General features: G+C 42.3%; 1 protein-coding gene across 1 annotated transcript in view; it reads right to left on the bottom strand.

The window, feature by feature from the left end:
• The window catches only part of naalad2 (N-acetylated alpha-linked acidic dipeptidase 2), a 113538-nt gene that overhangs the window by 46603 nt on the left and 45656 nt on the right, over positions 1-21279 (bottom strand). Inside the window, exons 7-11 of the mRNA XM_076281664.1 lie at positions 18692-18785; positions 17386-17481; positions 6844-6929; positions 6501-6620; positions 4543-4625 (exon numbers count right to left, since the gene is read on the bottom strand). Of these exons, the coding sequence (XP_076137779.1) occupies positions 4543-4625; positions 6501-6620; positions 6844-6929; positions 17386-17481; positions 18692-18785 (479 nt within the window). The remainder of the gene's footprint in view (positions 1-4542; positions 4626-6500; positions 6621-6843; positions 6930-17385; positions 17482-18691; positions 18786-21279) is intronic.

The raw sequence follows: 21279 nt of genomic DNA, 5'->3' as shown, positions 1-21279 counted from the left end.
GTAGTTCCCATTTCTCCAAACCATACATAATTTCAAAGAAAAATATTACTACTCGAGGGAAATCAGTGTGGTGTCCATGTAAAAAAATAGGCATAAATCTAGTGTACACATTTTCACGAATCACTGATGTGTTGATGACATAAATTAGGAAATATTAGAGGACTTAAGGAGACGTGATGTTGAATTGCATGCCGATGCCATTTAACCCAAATGCCCCAGCAGCAGCACGGGAGAGAAGAGATTAACTGACAGAAGATATGCATTGTCTAGAGGTAATGTTAGATTACATTGTACATAGCAAAAATATCACCATGCATTCATAATCTCGTGATTCAGTGAGAGTGATCCCAAAACATCGGAAAGTATGTCTTTGTGACAATTCTGTATTACATTTTGTCAAAAGGAAAAATCAATAGCTAACTGTTCCCAACTGAACAGTGATTATAGCGCTGTGAACGCTCCTGGCTGCGCCTGGCAAATACGCCACCATAATAGCAATCAGCTATGGAACAAGCGTGCCTGTTGTTAAAGGGAATGTGAGATGACGCTCTGATTGGTTTATTGCACGTTACGCCAAACCACACCCATGATTAATGTAGCTCCTTCAGACCACCCCATTTTAGATTTGCGTCGGGCGCAACAGTCAATTATTCCGCCGGTAAAATAGCATCAGCGCCCAAGATCCGCCCACAAAGTGACTTGCGTTTTGCGCAAAGACACTTCCGTTTTAGACCATTAAAATAGAGCCCAGTGTGTGTGTGCGTGTATGCTAGTGTGTGTTTGTGTAATAGTGTGTATGTGTTTGTGTGTGTTCTAGTGTGTGTGTGTGCATGTGCTAGTGTGTGTGTGCGCTAGTGTGTGTGTGTATTTGTGTATCGTGTGCTTTGTGTGTATTAGTGTATAATGTGTGTGTGTGTGTGTGCTAATGTGCTAGAGTACGTGTGTGTGTGTGTGCTAATGTGCTAGATTGCGTGTGTGTGCTAATGTGCTAGAGTGCGTGTGTGTGCTAATGTGCTAACGAGCTAGAGTGTATGTGTGTGTGTGTGTGTGCGTGTGTGCTAATGTGCTAGAGTGTGTGTGTGTGTGCTAATGTGCTAGAATGCGTGTGTGTGTGCTAATGTGCTAGAGTGTGTGTGTGTGCGTGTGTGCTAATGTGCTAGAGTGTGTGTGTGTGTGCTAATGTGCTAGAATGCGTGTGTGTGTGCTAATGTGCTAGAGTGTGTGTGTGTGCTAATGTGCTAGAATGCGTGTGTGTGTGCTAATGTGCTAGAGTGCGTGTGTGTGTGCTAATGTGCTAGAGTGTGTGTGTGTGTGCGTGTGTGCTAATGTGCTAGAGTGTGTGTGTGTGTGCTAATATGCTAGAGTGTGTGTGTGTGTGCTAATGTGCTAGAGTGTGTGTGTGTGCTAATGTGCTAACGAGCTAGAGTGTGTGTGTGTGTGTGTGTGTGTGTGCTAATGTGCTAGAGTGTGTGTGTGTGCTAATGTGCTAGAGTGTGTGTGTGTGTGTGCTAACGAGCTAGTGTGTGTGTGTGTGTGTGTGTGTAATGTGCTAGAGTGTGTGTGTGTGTGCTAATGTGCTAGAGTGTGTGTGTGTGTGCTAATGTGCTAGAGTGCGTGTGCTAATGTGCTAGTGTGTGTGTGTGTGTGCTAATGTGCTAGAGTGTGTGTGTGTGTGCGAATGTGCTAGAGTGTGTGTGTGTGTGCTAATGTGCTAACGAGCTAGAGTGTGTGTGTGTGTGTGTGTGCGTGTGTGCTAATGTGCTAGAGTGTGTGTGTGTGTGTGTGTGTGCGTGTGTGCTAATGTGCTAGAGTGTGTGTGTGTGTGCTAATGTGCTAGAGTGTGTGTGTGTGTGTGTGTGTGCTAATGTGCTAGAGTGTGTGTGTGTGTGCTAATGTGCTAGAGTGTGTGTGTGTGTGTGTGTGTGCTAATGTGCTAGAGTGTGTGTGTGTGTGCGTGTGTGTGTGCTAATGTGCTAGAGTGTGTGTGTGTGTGTGTGTGTGTGTGTGTGTGTGTGTGTGCTAATGTGCTAGAGTGTGTGTGTGTGTGCTAATGTGCTAGAGTGTGTGTGTGTGTGTGCTAATGTGCTAGAGTGTGTGTGTGTGTGTGCTAATGTGCAAGAGTGTGTGTGTGTGTAATGTGCTAGAGTATGTGTGTTTGCTAATGTGCTAGAGTGTGTGTGTGTGTGTAATGTGCTAGAGTGTGTGTGTGCTAATGTGCTAGAGTGTGTGTGTGTGTAATGTGCTAGAGTGTGTGTGTGTAATGTGCTAGAGTGTGTGTGTGTGTGCTAATGTGCTAGAGTGTGTGTGTGTGTGTGTGTGCTAATGTGCTAGAGTGTGTGTGTGTGTAATGTGTGTGTAATCTGTGTGTAATGTGTGTGTGTGTGTGTAATGTGTGTGTAATGTGTGTGTGTGTAATGTGCTAGAGTGTGTGTGTGTGCTAATGTGCTAGAGTGTGTGTGTGTGTGTGCTAATGTGCTAGAGTGTGTGTGTGTGCTAATGTGCTAGAGTGTGTGTGTGTGCTAATGTGCTAGAGTGTGTGTGTGTGTGCTAATGTGCTAGAGTGTGTGTGTGTGTGCTAATGTGCTAGAGTGTGTGTGTGTGTGTGTGCTAATGTGCTAGAGTGTGTGTGTGTGTGCTAATGTGCTAGAGTGTGTGTGTGTGTGTAATGTGCTAGAGTGTGTGTGTGTGTGCTAATGTGCTAGAGTGTGTGTGTGTAATGTGCTAGAGTGTGTGTGTGTGTAATGTGCTAGAGTGTGTGTGTGTGTGTAATGTGCTAGAGTGTGTGTGTGTAATGTGCTAGAGTGTGTGTGCGTGTAATGTGCTAGAGTGTGTGTGTGTGTGTAATGTGCTAGAGTGTGTGTGTGTAATGTGCTAGAGTGTGTGTGTGTAATGTGCTAGAGTGTGTGTGTGTAATGTGTGTGTGTAATGTGTGTAGTGTGTGTGTGCTAATGTGCTAGAGTGTGTTTGCTAATGGCTAGTGTGAGTGTGTGTGTGGTGTGATAATGTGCTAGAGTGTGTGTGTGTGTGTGTAGTGTGTGTGTAATGTGCTAGAGTGTGTGTGTGTGTAATGTGCTAGAGTGTGTGTGTGTGTGTGTGTGTAATGTGCTAGAGTGTGTGTGTGTGTGTAATGTGTGTGTGTGTGTGTAATGTGCTAGAGTGTGTGTGTGTGTGTGTAATGTGTGTGTGTAATGTGCTAGAGTGTGTGTGCTAATGTGTGTGTGTGTGTGTAATGTGCTAGAGTGTGTGTGCTAATGTGTGTGTGTGTGTGCTAATGTGCTAGAGTGTGTGTGCTAATGTGCTAGTGTGTGGTGTGTGCTAATGTGCTAGAGTGTGTGTGTGTGTGCTAATGTGCTAGAGTGTGTGTGTGTGTGCTAATGTGCTAGAGTGTGTGTGTGTGTGTGTAATGTGCTAGAGTGTGTGTGTGTGCTAATGTGCTAGAGTGTGTGTGTGTGCTAATGTGCTAGAGTGTGTGTATGTGTGTGCTAATGTGCTAGAGTTTTGTGTGTGTGTGCTAATGTGCTAGAGTGTGTGTGTGTGTAATGTGCTAGAGTGTGTGTGTGTGCTAATGTGCTAGAGGGTGGTGCTGTAGTGTGCTAGGTGTGTGCTAGAATGTGCTAGATGTAGTGTGTGTGTGTGCTAATGTGCTAGAGTATGTGTGTGTGTGCTAATGTGCTAGAGTGTGTGTGTGTGTGCTAATGTGCTAGAGTGTGTGTGTGTGTGCTAATGTGCTAGAGTGTGTGTGTGTGTGTGCTAATGTGCTAGAGTGTGTGTGTGTGTAATGTGCTAGAGTGTGTGTGTGTGTAATGTGCTAGAGTGTGTGTGTGTGTGTAATGTGCTAGAGTGTGTGTGTGTAATGTGCTAGAGTGTGTGTGTTTAATGTGCTAGAGTGTGTGTGTGTAATGTGCTAGAGTGTGTGTGTGTAATGTGTGTGTGTAATGTGTGTGTGTGCTAATGTGCTAGAGTGTGTGTGCTAATGTGCTAGAGTGTGTGTGTGTGTGTAATGTGCTAGAGTGTGTGTGTGTGTGTGTGTAATGTGTGTGTAATGTGCTAGAGTGTGTGTGTGTGTAATGTGCTAGAGTGTGTGTGTGTGTGTGTGTGTGTGTAATGTGCTAGAGTGTGTGTGTGTGTGTAATGTGTGTGTGTGTAATGTGCTAGAGTGTGTGTGTGTGTGTGTAATGTGCTAGAGTGTGTGTGCTAATGTGTGTGTGTGTGTGTAATGTGCTAGAGTGTGTGTGCTAATGTGTGTGTGTGTGTGTGTAATGTGCTAGAGTGTGTGTGCTAGAGTGTGTGTAATGTGTGTAATGTGTGTAATATGTGTGTGTGTGCTAATGTGCTAGTGTGCTAGTGTGTGTGTGCTAATGTGTGTGTGTGTGTGTGTGTGTAATGTGCTAGAGTGTGTGTGCTAATGTGTGTGTGTGTGTGTAATGTGCTAGAGTGTGTGTGCTAGAGTGTGTGTAATGTGTGTAATGTGTGTGTGTGTGCTAATGTGCTAGTGTGCTAAAGTGTGTGTGTGTGTGTGTGTGTGTGTGTGTAATGTGTTACCTCTGCCCACTCTGTGGATCCCAGGAGGCCAAACTCTTCTGCATCCCAGCTGGCAAACAGCATCGTCCTCCGAGGACGCCAGCCTACACACACACACACACACTACTCCGTTATAATGTGTGTGTGTGTGTGTGTGTGTGCATACATGCGTGTTTGTGTATAATCTCTGTTTGTGTGTGTGTGTGTCTGTGTGTGAGTGTTTGTGTATAATGTGTTTGTGTGCGTATTGTATGTCTACAATGTGTGTGTATGTTTGTGTGAGTGTTTGCATAAAATGTGTGTGTGTGTGTATGTATATATATTGTGTGTGTGTGTGTGTGTGTGTGTGTGTGTAAATGTGCATGTGTAATGTGTGTGTGTGTGTATGTTAGGGCTGTCAATCGATTAAAAATTTTAATCGAATTAATTACATACTCTGTGATTAATTAATCTAAATTAATCGCATATATATTTTTTTTGCTGTGAAAGTATTTTAAATGTTTAATTTCAAATGAATCATTGAATAATCAGCGTTAGTGACATTAAAGTTCAAAAACTCTTATTATTATTTTCACTGTTCAAATAATGGCCATAATAATCTATGATATGATCTAATAGGCTGAGGAAATAAATTCAAAAAGTGCTTCGGGAAGAAGCAGACATGGCAGTGTGTGTGTGTGTGTGTGTGTGTGTATGTAATGTGTGTGCGGGAAGAAGCAGACATGGCAGAGGACTTTATTTTTATCAACACCATCAGGCCTTTTTTTAAGTAAATGTTCCAATCAATGATCTAGGCAGCATATTTTCTTCTCTCTCCTTCATTTTACAGTCTGGTTACTGACTAGCTCGGGGTCAAGGGTCATACGGAATCGATTAATTTTAATATATTTAATAAATGTAATATTTAATTTTTTTTAATCAGTTATTTTTTCTCAAATTAATTAATCGAAATTAATCAGTTATTTTGACAGCCCTAGTTTATGTATATATTGTGTGTGTAATGTGTGTGTGTGTGATGTGTGTATGTAATGTGTGTGTGTGTGTGTGTGTATAATGTATGTGTGTGTGTGTAATGTGTGTGTGTGTGTGTGTGTGTAATGTGTGTGTGTGTGTGTGTAATGTGTGTGTGTGTGTGTGTGTGTGTAATGTGTGTGTGTGTGTGTAATGTGTGTGTGTGCGTGTGTGTGTGTGTGTGTGTAATGTGTGTGTGTGTGTGTGTGTGTAATGTGTGTGTGTGTGTGTGTGTGTGTAATGTGTGTGTGTGTGTGTAATGTGTGTGTGTGTGTGTGTGTGTGTGTGTGTGTGTGTGTGTAATGTGTGTGTGTGTGTGTGTGTATAATGTATGTGTGTGTGTGTAATGTGTGTGTGTGTGTGTGTAATGTGTGTGTGTGTGTGTGTGTGTGTGTGATGTGTGTGTGTGTGTGTGTGTAATGTGTGTGTGTGTGTGTGTGTGTATAATGTATGTGTTTGTGTGTAATGTGTGTGTGTGTGTGTGTAATGTGTGTGTGTGTGTGTGTAATGTGTGTGTGTGTGTGTGTGTGTAATGTGTGTGTGTGTGTGTATAATGTATGTGTGTGTGTGTGTAATGTGTGTGTGTGTGTGTGTAATGTGTGTGTGTGTGTGTGTGTGTAATGTGTGTGTAATGTGTGTGTGTGTGTGTGTGTAATGTGTGTGTGTGTGTGTAATGTGTGTGTGTGTGTGTGTGTGTGTGTGTAATGTGTGTGTGTGTGTGTGTGTGTGTGTAATGTGTGTGTGTGTGTGTGTAATGTGTGTGTGTGTGTGTGTGTGTATAATGTATGTGTGTGTGTGTGTGTGTGTGTGTGTGTGTGTGTGTGTGTGTAATGTGTGTGTGTGTGTGTGTGTGTGTGTAATGTGTGTGTGTGTGTGTGTGTGTGTGTGTAATGTGTGTGTGTGTGTGTGTGTGTATAATGTGTGTGTGTGTGTAATGTGTGTGTGTGTGTGTGTGTGTGTGTGTGTACCTGTCTTTAGCAGTGTGCCTGCACTTCTGGCTATCTCATGAACAGTAGCAGCTCCACTGAGCGGGTCGATCCCCCCAAACACCCACGCATCACGATGCCCCCCGAGAATCACATACCTGTCTGGGACACACACACACATTACACACACACACATTACACACACATTACACACACACACACACTGAGCGGGTCGATCCCCCCAAACACCCATGCATCACGATACACATACATATTCTTCATGCACTACACACACACACATACACACACATTCTTCACACACAACACAACACAACACACACACACACATTCTTCACACCCAACACACACACACATACACACACACCTGGCTCCTCAGCTCCTTGGATCTTGCCGATGACATCGTAGATCCGCGTCACTTGGTTGGTGCTGTACACATTCAGACGCACGGACCTACACACATACACACACACAGTCATACACACACACACACACACACACACAGTCATACACACACACACACACACACACATACACACACACAAATTAGCAATTTTGCTACAACCTGGCACAATACATCTAATAATGTTTTGTTTGTGCACTTTCATGCTTGACCAGCATTTGGCTGGTAGCTGGTTCTAATTTCCATCCCTGACACACACACACACACACACACTGCCCAGAACCAGTAAGGTCACACACACACCAGAGTGAGAGAGAAAGAGAGCGAGAGAGGGAGGTAGAGAGAGAGAAGGATGGAGAGAAAGTTTGAGAGAGAGGAGTGAGAGAGGGAGAGTGGGAGGGAGGGAGAGAGAGAGAGAGAGAGTGGGAGGGAGGGAGAGAGAGAGAGAGAGAGAGAGAGAGAGTGGGAGGGAGGGAGAGATAGAGGGAGAGAGAGAGTGAGAGAGAGTGGGAGGGAGGGAGAGAGAGAGAGAGAGAGAGAGGGAGAGAGAGAGATAGGGAGAGAGAGAGTGAGGGAGGGAGAGAGAGAGAGAGAGAGAGAGAGAGAGGGAGGGAGGGAGACCTTTGTTGTTGTAGCCTCATTCCAAGTTCTTATAAAAGAGGCCTTTGTGTAGAAATGCAAACACACCACACACACACTCTCACACATACGTTTACACACACACACACACACTCACTCACACACACACATACGTTTACACACAGACACACACACACATTTACACACACACAAACAAACAATTTGTGTGTTTGTGTGGTTGAGTGACAATACACTGAAAAAACACCAAATATTATATGCAGTACCTGTGTGTACTAAACTAAAGAATCTGTGTGTGTGTGAGAGTGTGTGTGTGTGTGTGCATGACTGTGTGTAACTGTGTACTAAAGCAGTATCTATGTGTGTGAGTGTGTGTGCATGACTGTGTGTAACTGTGTTTACTAAAGCAGTGTTCTCAAACGTTTCCCAATAAGTACCACCTCAGCAAGTGATTGGCTCTCCAAGTACCACCGTTATGACTGCCATTAAAATATAATAGCCAGTTTAACATATTGTACATACTGTTTTGCGTCGTTTGTTGCTGGCAGGTGCCATGGCAGCTTCACTAGTCACTTGTGCTGAGCTCATTGTCACCCACTTCAGTTTCACCTCACTTCTCTTTGTAATACTTCCAGTTTGGACCCATGAATACTGATTAATCATGTTCCTGTTCCTTTGCTTTCTATCACAGCTTGCTAATGCTCCATGCAGTTCAACTAGTCTAGCAGGCCTATTGGCTCCTACTGACTGATATCAACATGAATATAGACTACTTTTGTCATGAAAGACAAAAAAATAGTTACAATTTAACTTCAGTGATTGAGTGGATTTTGAATTACCGGTATATATTGTAGCATGACGTAGCCATACTCAATTCTAGTCAGAATATGAGTCTGATACTGCTCCATTGGGACATGTTTCAACCGATACAGGGGGGAAATGCCTCTGCACTCAATTGGATATACCTAACCAATCAGAGCAACGAAATAGCTTACCGTGAGATGTAGGAAGAACACACAAACCATCCTTCTTCTCCACAAATGCCTTAACATTGTTTTCTGGTCTTTTGTAAAAGTTAGTGCCGTCAATAACTCCTGCAACACTCATTAGCGACATCTAAGAGATACATAGTAGGGTAGGCTATTAGGAAAAACAGGGTGTCTAAAGGTATAAACAAGTTAAATTTAAGACTTTTTAAGACCTTTTAATACCACTTCTAAGTGATCTTTCCAAGTTCACAGACTGATGTCTGTTGTATGGTAAAATGACAATAATCAGTTTTCACTGATTTAACCTGAGCCCTGGTCATGGCAGACTTTGGGGTCATAGGGCACACCAAGATGAACCCAACCCCCCCCCCCCCCCAGTCTAAATCTATCTATATGGGTACATAAAAATGTCCTTATGATTATTATCATTATCATTATGCTATATTGTTATACATGCACTTCGAAGCAGTCAAAGTTTGTGAAAACATGCACATCAGAGGACCGCTTTACTAATGTAAAATATAATTACAATAGTTTCATTGCTTTACTCTGCATGTTTGCATGATTCTTGCATGAGAAAAAGTACTTCCCAAAACAACAGCAATTAGGCCTATATGGGTGCCAAAAAAACAGCAATTAGGCCTATATGGGTGCCATTGTTCTGGGATGCTTCCCTAATGCAAGCAGCATACACTAGTAGGCAAATGGAGAAAATATTTAGGCTGGATGCTTTTCACGAAATTTCATTTGAATGTCTGAATGTAAGGATTCAGGAAACACAATACCAGTTTTTGTGTATGGTAAACAGCAGAGCAGACAGATGTAAATCACTGATTTGGAGATCTTTATTAAACAGGAAGAATAATTAGTCTACAATAGCCACGTTATATTCAAATCTGACTATACAATGCTAGACTAGACAGCGTATTATCCAGTCTCTGCTCCATTTTTGTGGAAGTTGCAAGAATCAAGTTCGTTTGTTTAAATGTCGTTACCTCGTAGCCGCCCAACGGGTTGAAGCGGAGCTTTGCTTTACCAACGTTATAGATTGGTTTCAGTTTCTCTCGCAGACGTGCACACGTATGCATTAAATTAAGGCTCATACCACACACACATAATTGTATGACTATGTTTGATGACACCAAATTAGCAAGTATTTCTTCCTGATTGCCGAAACGTTTGTTTTCTTGTTTTTCTTGTCGGTCCGCGGTTCTTTGATCAAATGCTCAGCAAATTAGCAGACGAGTGACAGGAGGACCGGGCATAATTAGACTCCGCAAACCAGCAGTCCTTGCAGTTTGAGAAACGCTGATGTAGGCAAGTGGCTATCAACCATTGGAGGTAGGTCTATATTGCCGTTAGGCCTACTTCACGTCATTAAAAGCTGCGCAGTAGACAAACGGCAGTAGGAGTTAAGTCTTATAGAGACGAATGACCCATTAGACCCGCCTCAGACGAGTCCAGGAAGTGACGTCAATTCCAGAAATAAGTACATAATTTACTTTACTCTTTATGGAGAATACAGTGGGAAAAAAACGTGTTTTCTTTTACAGTTCATGGAAAAAATAGTCACATTAGGTAGAATCTTTGGTAACACTCCATAATAAGGTGCCATAATAAATAGCAAACTAGTAATTACCTAACCCTTTGTTAATTGTTACTAAAATATCTATTTGGCACAAGTTAATAGTTTTTTCATCATTAATTAAATATTGGTTGTTTGCATAAAATCTGTATGTTAATGTTTTAACAAATCTATTAACTAATATTGTATTAATATATGTTAATAGTTAACTAAATATATTTTTGGCACTAATTAACAGTTATTTCTTACATCATTTAAATGTTAAATGTTTATTTATTATTATTTACAAACTATATGCTAATATAAAAGTTAATGACATATCATTATTTATCTAGCTTTTATGATTAGCTTTGTTGAGAATTTATGGAATTTATGGATATTGGCTTTATGGTCTTGTGGGGTGCATACGGCACCCTACTGCCAGTGGTTGGTTGTGTGAGAGTTTGCGCTCCTCTTCTTCCACTTCATCCTTATTGGATACCTTTGTGGTTGGCTGTCCTGTAATTGGTGACTCTCTGTCTAGTCTTTGAAAGTAGTGTACTCTTTGCCTTTGGAAGTACTATTTGGTTGCTGCTTGGATTTGGTGAAATTCAGGGGAGGGGTGTAACAGAGTTAGAAATGTAGTTTAGTGTTTGTATGTGATTTTCGCTAGCCTGGCGGGCCATCCTATGAATTTGCCGCCGCTAGGGTGCGTCTAGATTTCTAGGCTAGATTTTCGCCGTAATTAAGCAGCTTTATTGATATTGGTGTTTTGGAGCCCCCTTTGGAGAAACGCTATACTGCAGTTCTGCTGCGTTTTGTCCTTGTATTGTTGCCATAGCCGATCAGAAGCGGTATGCTTTGCATTGGGTAGGTTGACTGTATAAAGCACTCCCCACTTTTGTAACTGTGAAATGTTGTTTAAGTTGAAAACTTTGATATACCACCTGTATTATGTTACTTTACATGTATTTTTAAGATTTGGGTGCAATTCTAGCGACTTAGAGAACGTTTATTAATGTTTTCATTATGACCACCAGTTCATACACACTGAGTCTAACGTGACTAGCTAGCTGTAAACTCCGCTAGCAACTTTCCATGCATTCAGTGTAGTTAAGCAGTTTAGCTTAGTGTGCATGGAAAGTGCAATTCAGTCTAGCAGGAAATGAATGTACATTTAGTTTAACATTATGTTTATGCATTACCTCCGTATGGTCTACGTCTGTGAGTGTTTAGTGAGTCTCAGAATATTAATAAACTGTCGTTCTGTGCACCTGAACATTCCATGTCTCCCTTGCTAGTAGGGCTGACAGTGATGGTATAGGAATGATGCATGTAATATAGCCCATTCAACTACTTGTTGTTTTGTTTGAACTTTTCCTAAAAGAATAAATGTGATAAGCCAGTTTTGGTCTCAGTCCCTTCACCGTCTGACTATAGGTATTAGGGGTGTAACGGTTCATGTATTCGTATTGAACCGAAACGGTACGGGCGTCACGGTTCGGTGCATGAATTTACACGGAGAATACACGGTATAAAAATACATAAAACTCGTGTGCGGATTAATTAATGTCATGCGCAATTACTGTTAAGTATCGAGAGTTACGGGAGTTCTTTAGCGACACCTAACGCTAATCTGTAGCCTCGCCTTAGCTCTGAATGGCGCCTATGTTTTTTTTTGTCAGGTCGTCAGTCGAGTCCGTCAGTCATTAGCAGCACTAAGGTTAGACCCACAAGAGTTAGAGGATCCGCTGGTCTATTTAAGATCGCAAGTTTGAGAACTTCAGTTACAGTAACGTTAGTACAGGCGAAAGAGTGGTGGATAAGATGAAACTGTGTCAGCGTTGTTCAGCAGTTATTGGGTATGTGAGTGGAATAAATGCTACACATATTCGAAGCCATCACCCAGATGATGTAGGCTACAAATCACTGAAACGAGGGGAAAAAAACTTCCCCTGCGCTTCAGCAGCCTTTGGATACACATACAAATAGGGCCAAAACCTATGGCTTAAATTAAATGATTTCGTAATGACAGAAAGCTATGTAAATCGCGTGGTAATTACCTTTATGTTGGGGTAACTTGTAACTTCTCACATGAGGAGCTGGTAGTGTTAAGTGCATAGACAGTAAAATAAAGTGACAACGCTAACCAGGCTAATAAACAAACCATGCTACGGTGAGTTAACGTCAAAGGGCAAAGTCACGTGACTTCTAGTTGTAGTCTGTTTATGAAATGAAAGGAGCAATTTCGTTTCGGCAAAATAGTGTGATATTTTCACAGTTAGTAGGCTAGATTATTACTTTACACACAATGAAAAATATTGAGGCAAATTGTAGACCCTTCCATATACAACTAAACACAGATGTTGAAGGTCTTACTTAAGTGGATTTTAAAAAATCATTTTTCTATGTAATTTGCACTTTCAGAAATAAGAGATGCTGTAGATAGCTGATTGTCTTATTTTGTTTACAAGTTACAGATGGAGTCTGGGTACTTATTGTACTGTTTAGCCTACATCTTACACACTTCAGGCTGTTGCAGATAGCTCAGGGAAGAGACTGTATGACACTAGGTGGTACAGCCTGAGACATGCACAATAAAAAAAATGCTTTCTGCATTTTTGTTTTGCTTTTCCCTCCATTGTACCGAACTCGTACCGAACCGTGATGTCCGAACCGAGGTATGAACCGAACCGTGACTTCTGTGTACCGTTACACCCCTAATAGGTATATATTACTAATATATTAATAAAGCTTAACCAACTTTATTATAAGGGTCCCCCATACTGATAGTTATATATTACTAATATATTAATTAAGCTTAACCAACTTTATTATAAGGGGCTCCACACTGATAGCTATATACTACTAATATATTAATTAAGCTTAACCAACTTTATTATAAGGGTCCCCCATACTGATAGTAATATATTACTAATATATTAATTAAGCTTAACCAACTTTATTATAAGGGACCCCACGCTTATAGCTATATACCACTAATATATTAATTAAGCTTAGCCAACTTTATTGCAAGCGGTTCCGGCGCTGACAACAGTGGCAACATGTCAAGGTAGCTCCATGTTTTTTTCTTGAATTTCCCCTTGGGGATCAATAAAGTATCTATCTATCTATTGTAAGGGTCTTATGGAGAGTGGTTCATATTGGGATAGGCAGAAGGACAGTTTAATAACAATTAGTTAAATAATAATATGTCATTAACTTTTCTATTAACATATACAGTAGTTTGCAATTAAACATTTAAATGATGTAAGATATAACTGTTAATTAGTAATCACATATTAATGCAATATTAGTTAATAGATTTGCTAAAGCATTAACATACAGTTTTTATGCAAACAACTAATATTTAATTAATGATGAAAAAACTATTAACTGGTACCAAATAGATATGTTAGTAACAATTAACAAAGGGTGAGGTAATTACTAGTTTGCTATTTATTATGGCACCTTATTATGGAGTGTTACCGAATCTTTTTATTATTATTCGTAATTCACATGTATTTATTAAATAATCGATCGCGACTGACTGTCCACGTGATCTGCCAGTCAGCTGGGAGGAGCTCGTGACTCACGCATAGGGACTCACGGCAGATATTGCGCGAAATGTTGGTTTATTTAAATGTTGGTATCGTTTAGATGTCCTTCCTATTCATTAACATGAACATGATGACTGACTAAATAAATGACTACGATGTTTAATAAACCATTGTAGGCATACAAGTTATATCACATCAATTAGTTTTCTGTAGGCTAGGCTAGTGTGACATGCTTTACACTAGGCTACAGCATAAAAATAGGCTCAACAATAGGCTATCAACACGTTTGCAGTATCACTGTTGCAGAAATCACATACAAGAAAGCATCCTCTTGATTGTTTGTACATTTTTGCATATTCCAACATAAGGAAGCAGCATGAGGAAACTTGTTGTTTTTCTGCCTTATTTTCTAACTACTTTTACGAGTCTGCAGTATCACCGAGTACAGCTGTTACAAGAGGGTCTGGCGTCCCTTTGTTATGACGCAACTTCCTGCGACGGTCATTCGTCGGAAAATGACTTAACTCCCTCTCACAAACGGGCTCTGACCTAACCATAGACAACGCAGCGCCTACCGAGAATATTCGACCTGGCAGAACAGATTGCCTGCATTTTCGCGGTGACATGACTAAAAAAATATTTAAGACCCATCCAATCTGAATTTAAGACAATTTAATACTTTTTAAGGCCTTATTTTTAGGAAAAGTGATTTAAGACTTTTTAAGGACCCGCGGCCACCCTGGAAAAAAATTATGTCCCCTCCGTTTTTAAAAATAATTCTGTTGAACACTGATATGCTACAAACATGTTAAACAGCTGGGAAAGGCTGTCGCAAATCCCTCGAACAGGTGGTCAATCAGAGATTTCATGTCACAATGCAACAGCGCTGTTTTCCCTTGATGAAAGTGAAACCACGAGTTTTCCCACATATCAACTTTGGCCAAAGTTTTCAGAAATAATCGTTTTCAGCAGGGCTCCGAACCGGTTCAAGGAACGAAAACGAAAAACGAAAATGAACGGAATTTTACGAGGAGCGGAAACGGAAACGAAAACAAAATGGTCTTCAACTGTTCCGGAACAGAAACGTTATTCTGAAATCCACAAAACCGGTTAATAACGTTTTTTTTCGTTCTCTATTATAACATTTCACAAAAGCATATCCTATGTCAGGGAGACTATTTCCGGTTGTGCGAAAAACAAGCCCGCATCTACACTGTTAATAAATGGACCTTTGGTCCAAATGTGTATATTTTGTCTTGCTGTTGTAATGTAACCTATCCGTCTGCCACTTCGGATCTTAGGCCAGCTCGTAGCGTAGGCCTAGGCTACTGAAACTGATTTGGAAATTGTTTGTAGCCTATGCGTAATAGCCTATTTTGCCTGTCCACGCCTTGTCGTTTTAAAGTCGGGATTTTAAATGTTTGCGCAATTATAGCCTTTTCTATGTAGAAGAGTTAAACGGGAAATTTGAGATAGGCCTTGTCAGCAAAAGACAGGTTCGTTTATAAACAGGGTTGGAATTATAGCGCAAGCCTTTGAAGATCTCCATAAAACTTAGGCTACAATCAGGTAAGGAGTTTAGCACGTATCCAGAAATATTTTTATACAGGTCCTTTCTGACTACCGGCGTGCCTTTGATCAGGCCAAGGCTATACAGCGCAGACGCTCGCAAATAAATGGGGCGTTCAGAGTACATTTGAAAATGTTAGAGCACGGAGAGTGAAGCGTCACTTTGACGAACTATCGGAAGATGATCGCTTAACCGATGCAGAGAGATACTTCAAAGTGCAGGTATTTAACGCAACTCTGGACATCATAATCAGTCGGCTCTCCCAAAGATTTGCAAGTATGCGGGAAACTTGTCATGTGTTTGAGTCTTTACGTCCTATGACCCTTCAACTCGCAGGTGATGATGAACTAAGGCAAGACGTTTGTCAGACCATTATAGCAGGGACATTGCACCGACATTCCCAACACAACTCCTCTCATTCAGGTCTTGCTTTAAAGCAGAGATTTCACAGAAGTCATCTATTTTTGCCAAAATGCTGCGGTAGATTATGACAGTGTAACATCCACATTCGGGGAAGTGTGTACTGCTCTCTGGTTGTTTCTGACATTGCCTGTGACTGTGGCAACAGCTGAGCGATCTTTTTCCAAACTCAAACTTATTAAGACCTACCTAAGGAGCAGCATGGGGCAGGAGAGGCTCAGTGGGTTAGCTATCCTGTCCATTGAAAATACGAGAGCCAGAGCATTAAATATTGGGAATATCGTTGACGATTTTGCACAACGAAAGGCTCGTAAGATGGCCTTCTTCTAATGGCCTAATTCACGCATATTGGGGATTGTATGCATATGAATGTTTTTTTTTGGTTTCTGCACGGTTAAATAAGTTAGGCTACATTAAGTTTTGTTTCTGCGCAGTGCGAGTTTATAAGCAAGCAATCTACGCTTGCAGTTTCAGCAGAGGGTTGAAGAGGCGCATTGAGTGTTCCCATAATTCCATGCGAGTTGATGTTAATGCAGTAATATTAGATTACCCTGGCCTGCAGGCTGTTAATAAAATTATTTTTAATGTTTTCACATGTAATGGATCCTATGTAGTCGTGTGTTTTTTATTTGAAATTGTAATCTGTAACTACTAAACTACTTCGGTGCCTCAGGCCCTTTGCGTAAACAATTGAAGTCACCCTTAATGTGTATTGCATGTATCAGAGCTAACTCATCCTGGGCCAAACTAGGTTGGTATGGGGCCCACGTAGCGCTCTTGCACCTGGGCCCTCCATTGGTTTGTTACGCCACTGGTCTATTCTAAGGTAAAGTCCACAGAAATAGACTTGATAGGCCCGCCAAACACTGCTGGAACTTTAAGAACGAACGATATTTTGCGTTCCGAACCGGTTCAGGACCGATATGTTGGTGGCGGAACGCATGCAAGAACGAAAACGTTAAACATAGGCCTACCTGAACCGTTCGGAACGGAACGTTTGAAAAATAATTTCGTTTTCAAGCCCTGGTTTTCAGTGATAAAACCTCATTAAATAATATGGATTTTTCATATGTGGTCTTAAAAGCCATGTCTCCTTCTAGTCACAGCGGTTTTGTTTCAAACATAGGCCTAATCTAAGCGTGCTCAGATGACGTGATTGACAGGTGAGCAACAGCGCCTGGTCTATCATCGTAAACCCGATTTGATTGGTCCGCCCGATCTAGGGCGAGCATATTTGCTCCATAATGGAGCAATGCCAGACCGAACCTCCCGACCTCAAATGTTGTGGGCGGGACTAGGTGCGGACTGGCACCCAGGCTATATATATTGATATCTTGAATTTCCCCTGGGGATCAATAAAGTATCTATCTATCTATCATATATATTGATATAATTTGAAGTTATTAAATGATCTTTATTAAAAAAAAAATCTTGGAGATTCCTGGAGTACCACCAGTGGCCCCGTACCACAGTTTGAGAACCACTGTGTGTGTGTGTGTGTGTGCATGACTGTGTGTGTGTGTGTGTGTGCGTGTGCATGACTGTGTGTGTGTGTGTGTGTGTGTGCATGAATGTGTGTGTGTGTGCATGACTGTGTGTGTGTGTGTGCGTGTGCATGACTGTGTGTGTGTGTGTGTGTGTGTGCATGACTGTGTGTGTGTGTGTGTGTGTGTGTGCATGACTGTGTGTGTGTGTGCATGACTGTGTGTGTGTGTGTGCATGACTGTGTGTGTGTGTGTGTGTGTGTGTGAGACAGTGTGCTTGTGTACTGTATGTATGTGTGTGTGTGAGTGTTTGTGATCTCACTGGTTGTGGGCGTGGCCAGTGAAGCCCGGTCCAATCCGATACGACACGTTCAGCGCTCCTTTCCACCCACTGGGGGGGTCGGCTCCGCCCATATTCCTACAGGAAATGACATCACATGGTACATTAGAGAGATTGGACTTCATGTAGCCGCCTGCAGCCTTCTTAAGCTGACTGCATAACGTGACAATTTCTGAGATTCTGATACCTTTTCAAACCGGAATTGACAAAAAAACGTCATCATCAGAATCTCACGTTATCATCTTAAGACGGCTTGTTGATAGTTGATGATTTTTTCTATAGGCTAGACTGTAGACCAATGTCACAGATATACTGTAAAGATGACTTGTTAAATGTATGCCAACAATGGTTAGTAATTTATTTTGTTAGTCCTCATCTTCTCATATTTTAGTGAACAGGATTATTTTAGAAACTAGATGTACCACATATATCATATTTTAGTGAATAGGATTATTTTATAAACTAGATGTACCACATATATGACCGCTGCTCAATCCTGTACATCCTCTCCGGGACAATAAATCACACTTGTCAATTTGTTTCCATCTCCTACTCCTTCCCCTACTCTTGCAACTTTTGTGTATGCTTGTATGTGCGTGCCTGTGTGCGTGTGTGTACGTGTGTGAGTGCCTGTGCTTGTGGGTGTTTATGTGTGTGTTTGTGTGTGAGTGTGTGTCTGTGGGTGTGGATGTGTGTATGTGTGTGTGAAAGCATGCATGTCTGTGCGTATGGATATGTGTGTGTGTGTGTGCATGCGTGTGTGTATGCGTGCATGTGTGTGTGCGCATGTGTATTTATATGTTTGTGTGTGTGTGTGAGAGAGAGTGTGTGTGTGTGAGAGAGAGTGTGTGTGTGAGAGAGAGTGTGTGTGAGAGAGAGTGTGTGTGTGAGAGAGAGAGTGTGTGTGTGAGAGAGAGAGTGTGTGTGTGAGAGAGAGAGTGTGTGTGAGTGTGTGTGTGAGAGAGAGTGTGTGTGTGAGAGAGAGAGAGAGTGTGTGTGTGAGAGAGAGTGTGTGTGTGTGAGAGAGTGTGTGTGTGTGTAAGAGACAGTCCTGCCTTGTAGCTCCTCTCCTCATCATTCTCTACCAGCAACCCTTCGCTCAACACCACCATGAGGACCAAACCAAATGTTTCCGTATAAAGTCTAGTGGGGTTACATGCTCACCAAGTTTCATTTGCCCCGGTGTTGGTTTCATTTGCCCCAGTGTTAGTTTCATTTGCCCCGGTGTTAGTTTCATTTGCCCCGGTGTTAGACCCCTACTGACCCCTACTGCATCACTGGTACTAACTTCAGAAGATGGACAGCGTCATCATATCCAATGGGATGCACCGGAATCTTAGGAAGCCCCACCCCTTCTTCAGGATCAAATCTGTAAGTGTATTCTAACAGAAGAACATCTTGTTATACACACACACTAGCCAACCCCCCCCCCCCACACACACACACAGGCTCTCTCTCTCATAAATATTTTCTCTCTTTCTCTATATTTTCTCTCTTTCTCATTCTCTCTCTCTCTCACACACACACACACACTCATTCTCTCTCTCTCACACACACACACACTTTCTCATTCTCTCTCTCTCACACACACACACACACTATCTCATTCTCTCTCTCTAACACACACACACACACTTTCTCATTTTCTCACACACACACGCACACACTTTCTGTCTCACACACACATCTACATCTACACCTACACACAGTGCTGGTTCAGATCTTCATGGGGCCCTGAGCAACATGCTGCTAAGGGGCCCTCCTACCTGAACTCTGAGCAACATGCTGCTAAGGGGCCCTCCTACCTGAACTCTGAGCAACATGCTGCTAAGGGGCCCTCCTACCTGAACTCTGAGCAACATGCTGCTAAGGGGCCCTCCAACCTGAACTCTGAGCAACATGCTGCTAAGGGGCCCTCCTACCTGAACTCTGAGCAACATGCTGCTAAGGGGCCCTCCTACCTGAACTCTGAGTGCCACTTTCAACAGTCCCATCTGACACCTCAGCGCTCCCAATACAATCATCCCGCCCCATTTTGGATGTCTACGGAAATAGAACAGTATATAGTAAGTATATATAGAGTATATAGTAAGGTCAGTTATACTACAGTAGGCTATAGTGCAGTAGCCTAGTATTTTCAAAAATACTAGGCTACTATATGTCCAAAATACTGCATTTCTGTACAGTACTATGCAGTACAATGCCGTTTTTGTTGTGTCCAAAATACTGCACAAAACTTTCCTCCAAAGCTGTGGTTGTGCAGTTATTTTTTGTAAGATTATTACTTGAAGTATTGCAGTTATTTTTTTGTGCTTATAGCCTCCTGGCTGAGGCTGACTGTTCTTCCCTTGTGTCTGTAGTAGGCTACTTGCCAAAGACAGGCTACTGAACTGTTTCCCCCATATTTCTTTCAATCATTTTTCAAACATAGACTATCTTAAACATCATATAGGCCTAATTTACGTTGTGCATCTATTGTCCAGTATGTAGCACAGCAAATCAAAGTTAATACATTAGGCTACTTTCCATTTTGCATACATCCAGTTGCAGGCTATCTAGACCAACTGAAGCTTGACTGAAATATTGTAAAACCATTTAATTCTTTTAAAAGTGTATGGGAAGAGTGAAATCACCGATTAGTTTCGACGGGTCCTGTTTCTGCTGAAAAACTGCTAGTTTCATCCCGAGCTGCACGTTATTATGAATGCATTTAAAGACGCGGTTATATAAATGTAGCCAGTCGCCGCGCATTTAAAAAACGTAATATGCCATTATATTTCACAGCTCTGCTAAGTACCGTGACTGGGGAAGGCTGGCAAGTGCCGCAGACAGATCAGGGGATTCACTGCCCTGTTAGGTTGGGCTAGCCACTACACACTGCCTAGGCTAGCCACTACACACACACACTGCCTAGGCTAGCCACTACACACACTGCCTAGGCTAGCCACTACACACTACACACACACACTGCCTAGGCTAGCCACTACACACTACACACTCTGCCTAGGCTAGCCACTACACACTACACACTGCCTAGGCTAGCCACTACACACTACACACACTGCCTAGGCTAGCCACTACACACTACACACACACACTGCCTAGGCTAGCCACTACACACACACACTGCCTAGGCTAGCCACTACACACTACACACTGCCTAGGCTAGCCACTACACACTACACACACTGCCTAGGCTAGCCACTACACACACACACTGCCTAGGCTAGCCACTACAGACTACACACTGCCTAGGCTAGCCACTACACACTACACACACAGACACTGCCTAGGCTAGCCACTACACACTACACACACACACTGCTTAGGCTAGCCACTACACACTACACACACTGCCTAGGCTAGCCACTACACACTACACACACTGCCTAGGCTAGCCACTACACACTACACACACACACTGCCTAGGCTAGCCACTACACACTACACACACACACTGCCTAGGCTAGCCACTACACACTACACACACACTGCCTAGGCTAGCCACTACACACTACACACACACACTGCTTAGGCTAGCCACTACACACTACACACACTGCCTAGGCTAGCCACTACACACTACACACACACACTGCCTAGGCTAGCCACTATAGGCTAGCCACTACACACTACACACACACACTGCCTAGGCTAGCCACTACACACTACACACACTGCCTAGGCTAGCCACTACACACTACACACACACACTGCCTAGGCTAGCCACTACACACTACACACACTGCCTAGGCTAGCCACTACACACACTGCCTAGGCTAGCCACTACACACACACACTGCCTAGGCTAGGCACTACACACTACACACACACTGCCTAGGCTAGCCACTACACACACTGCCTAGGCTAGCCACT

This window comes from Alosa pseudoharengus, unplaced genomic scaffold, assembly GCF_046254945.1.
Source record: "Alosa pseudoharengus isolate Yale_2024_CS ecotype anadromous, Long Island Sound unplaced genomic scaffold, YU_APseudo_1.1 YU_APseudo_1.1_scf_13, whole genome shotgun sequence".
Lineage (NCBI taxonomy): Eukaryota > Metazoa > Chordata > Actinopteri > Clupeiformes > Clupeidae > Alosa > Alosa pseudoharengus.
This window is presented reverse-complemented; position numbering and strand designations above follow the sequence as displayed.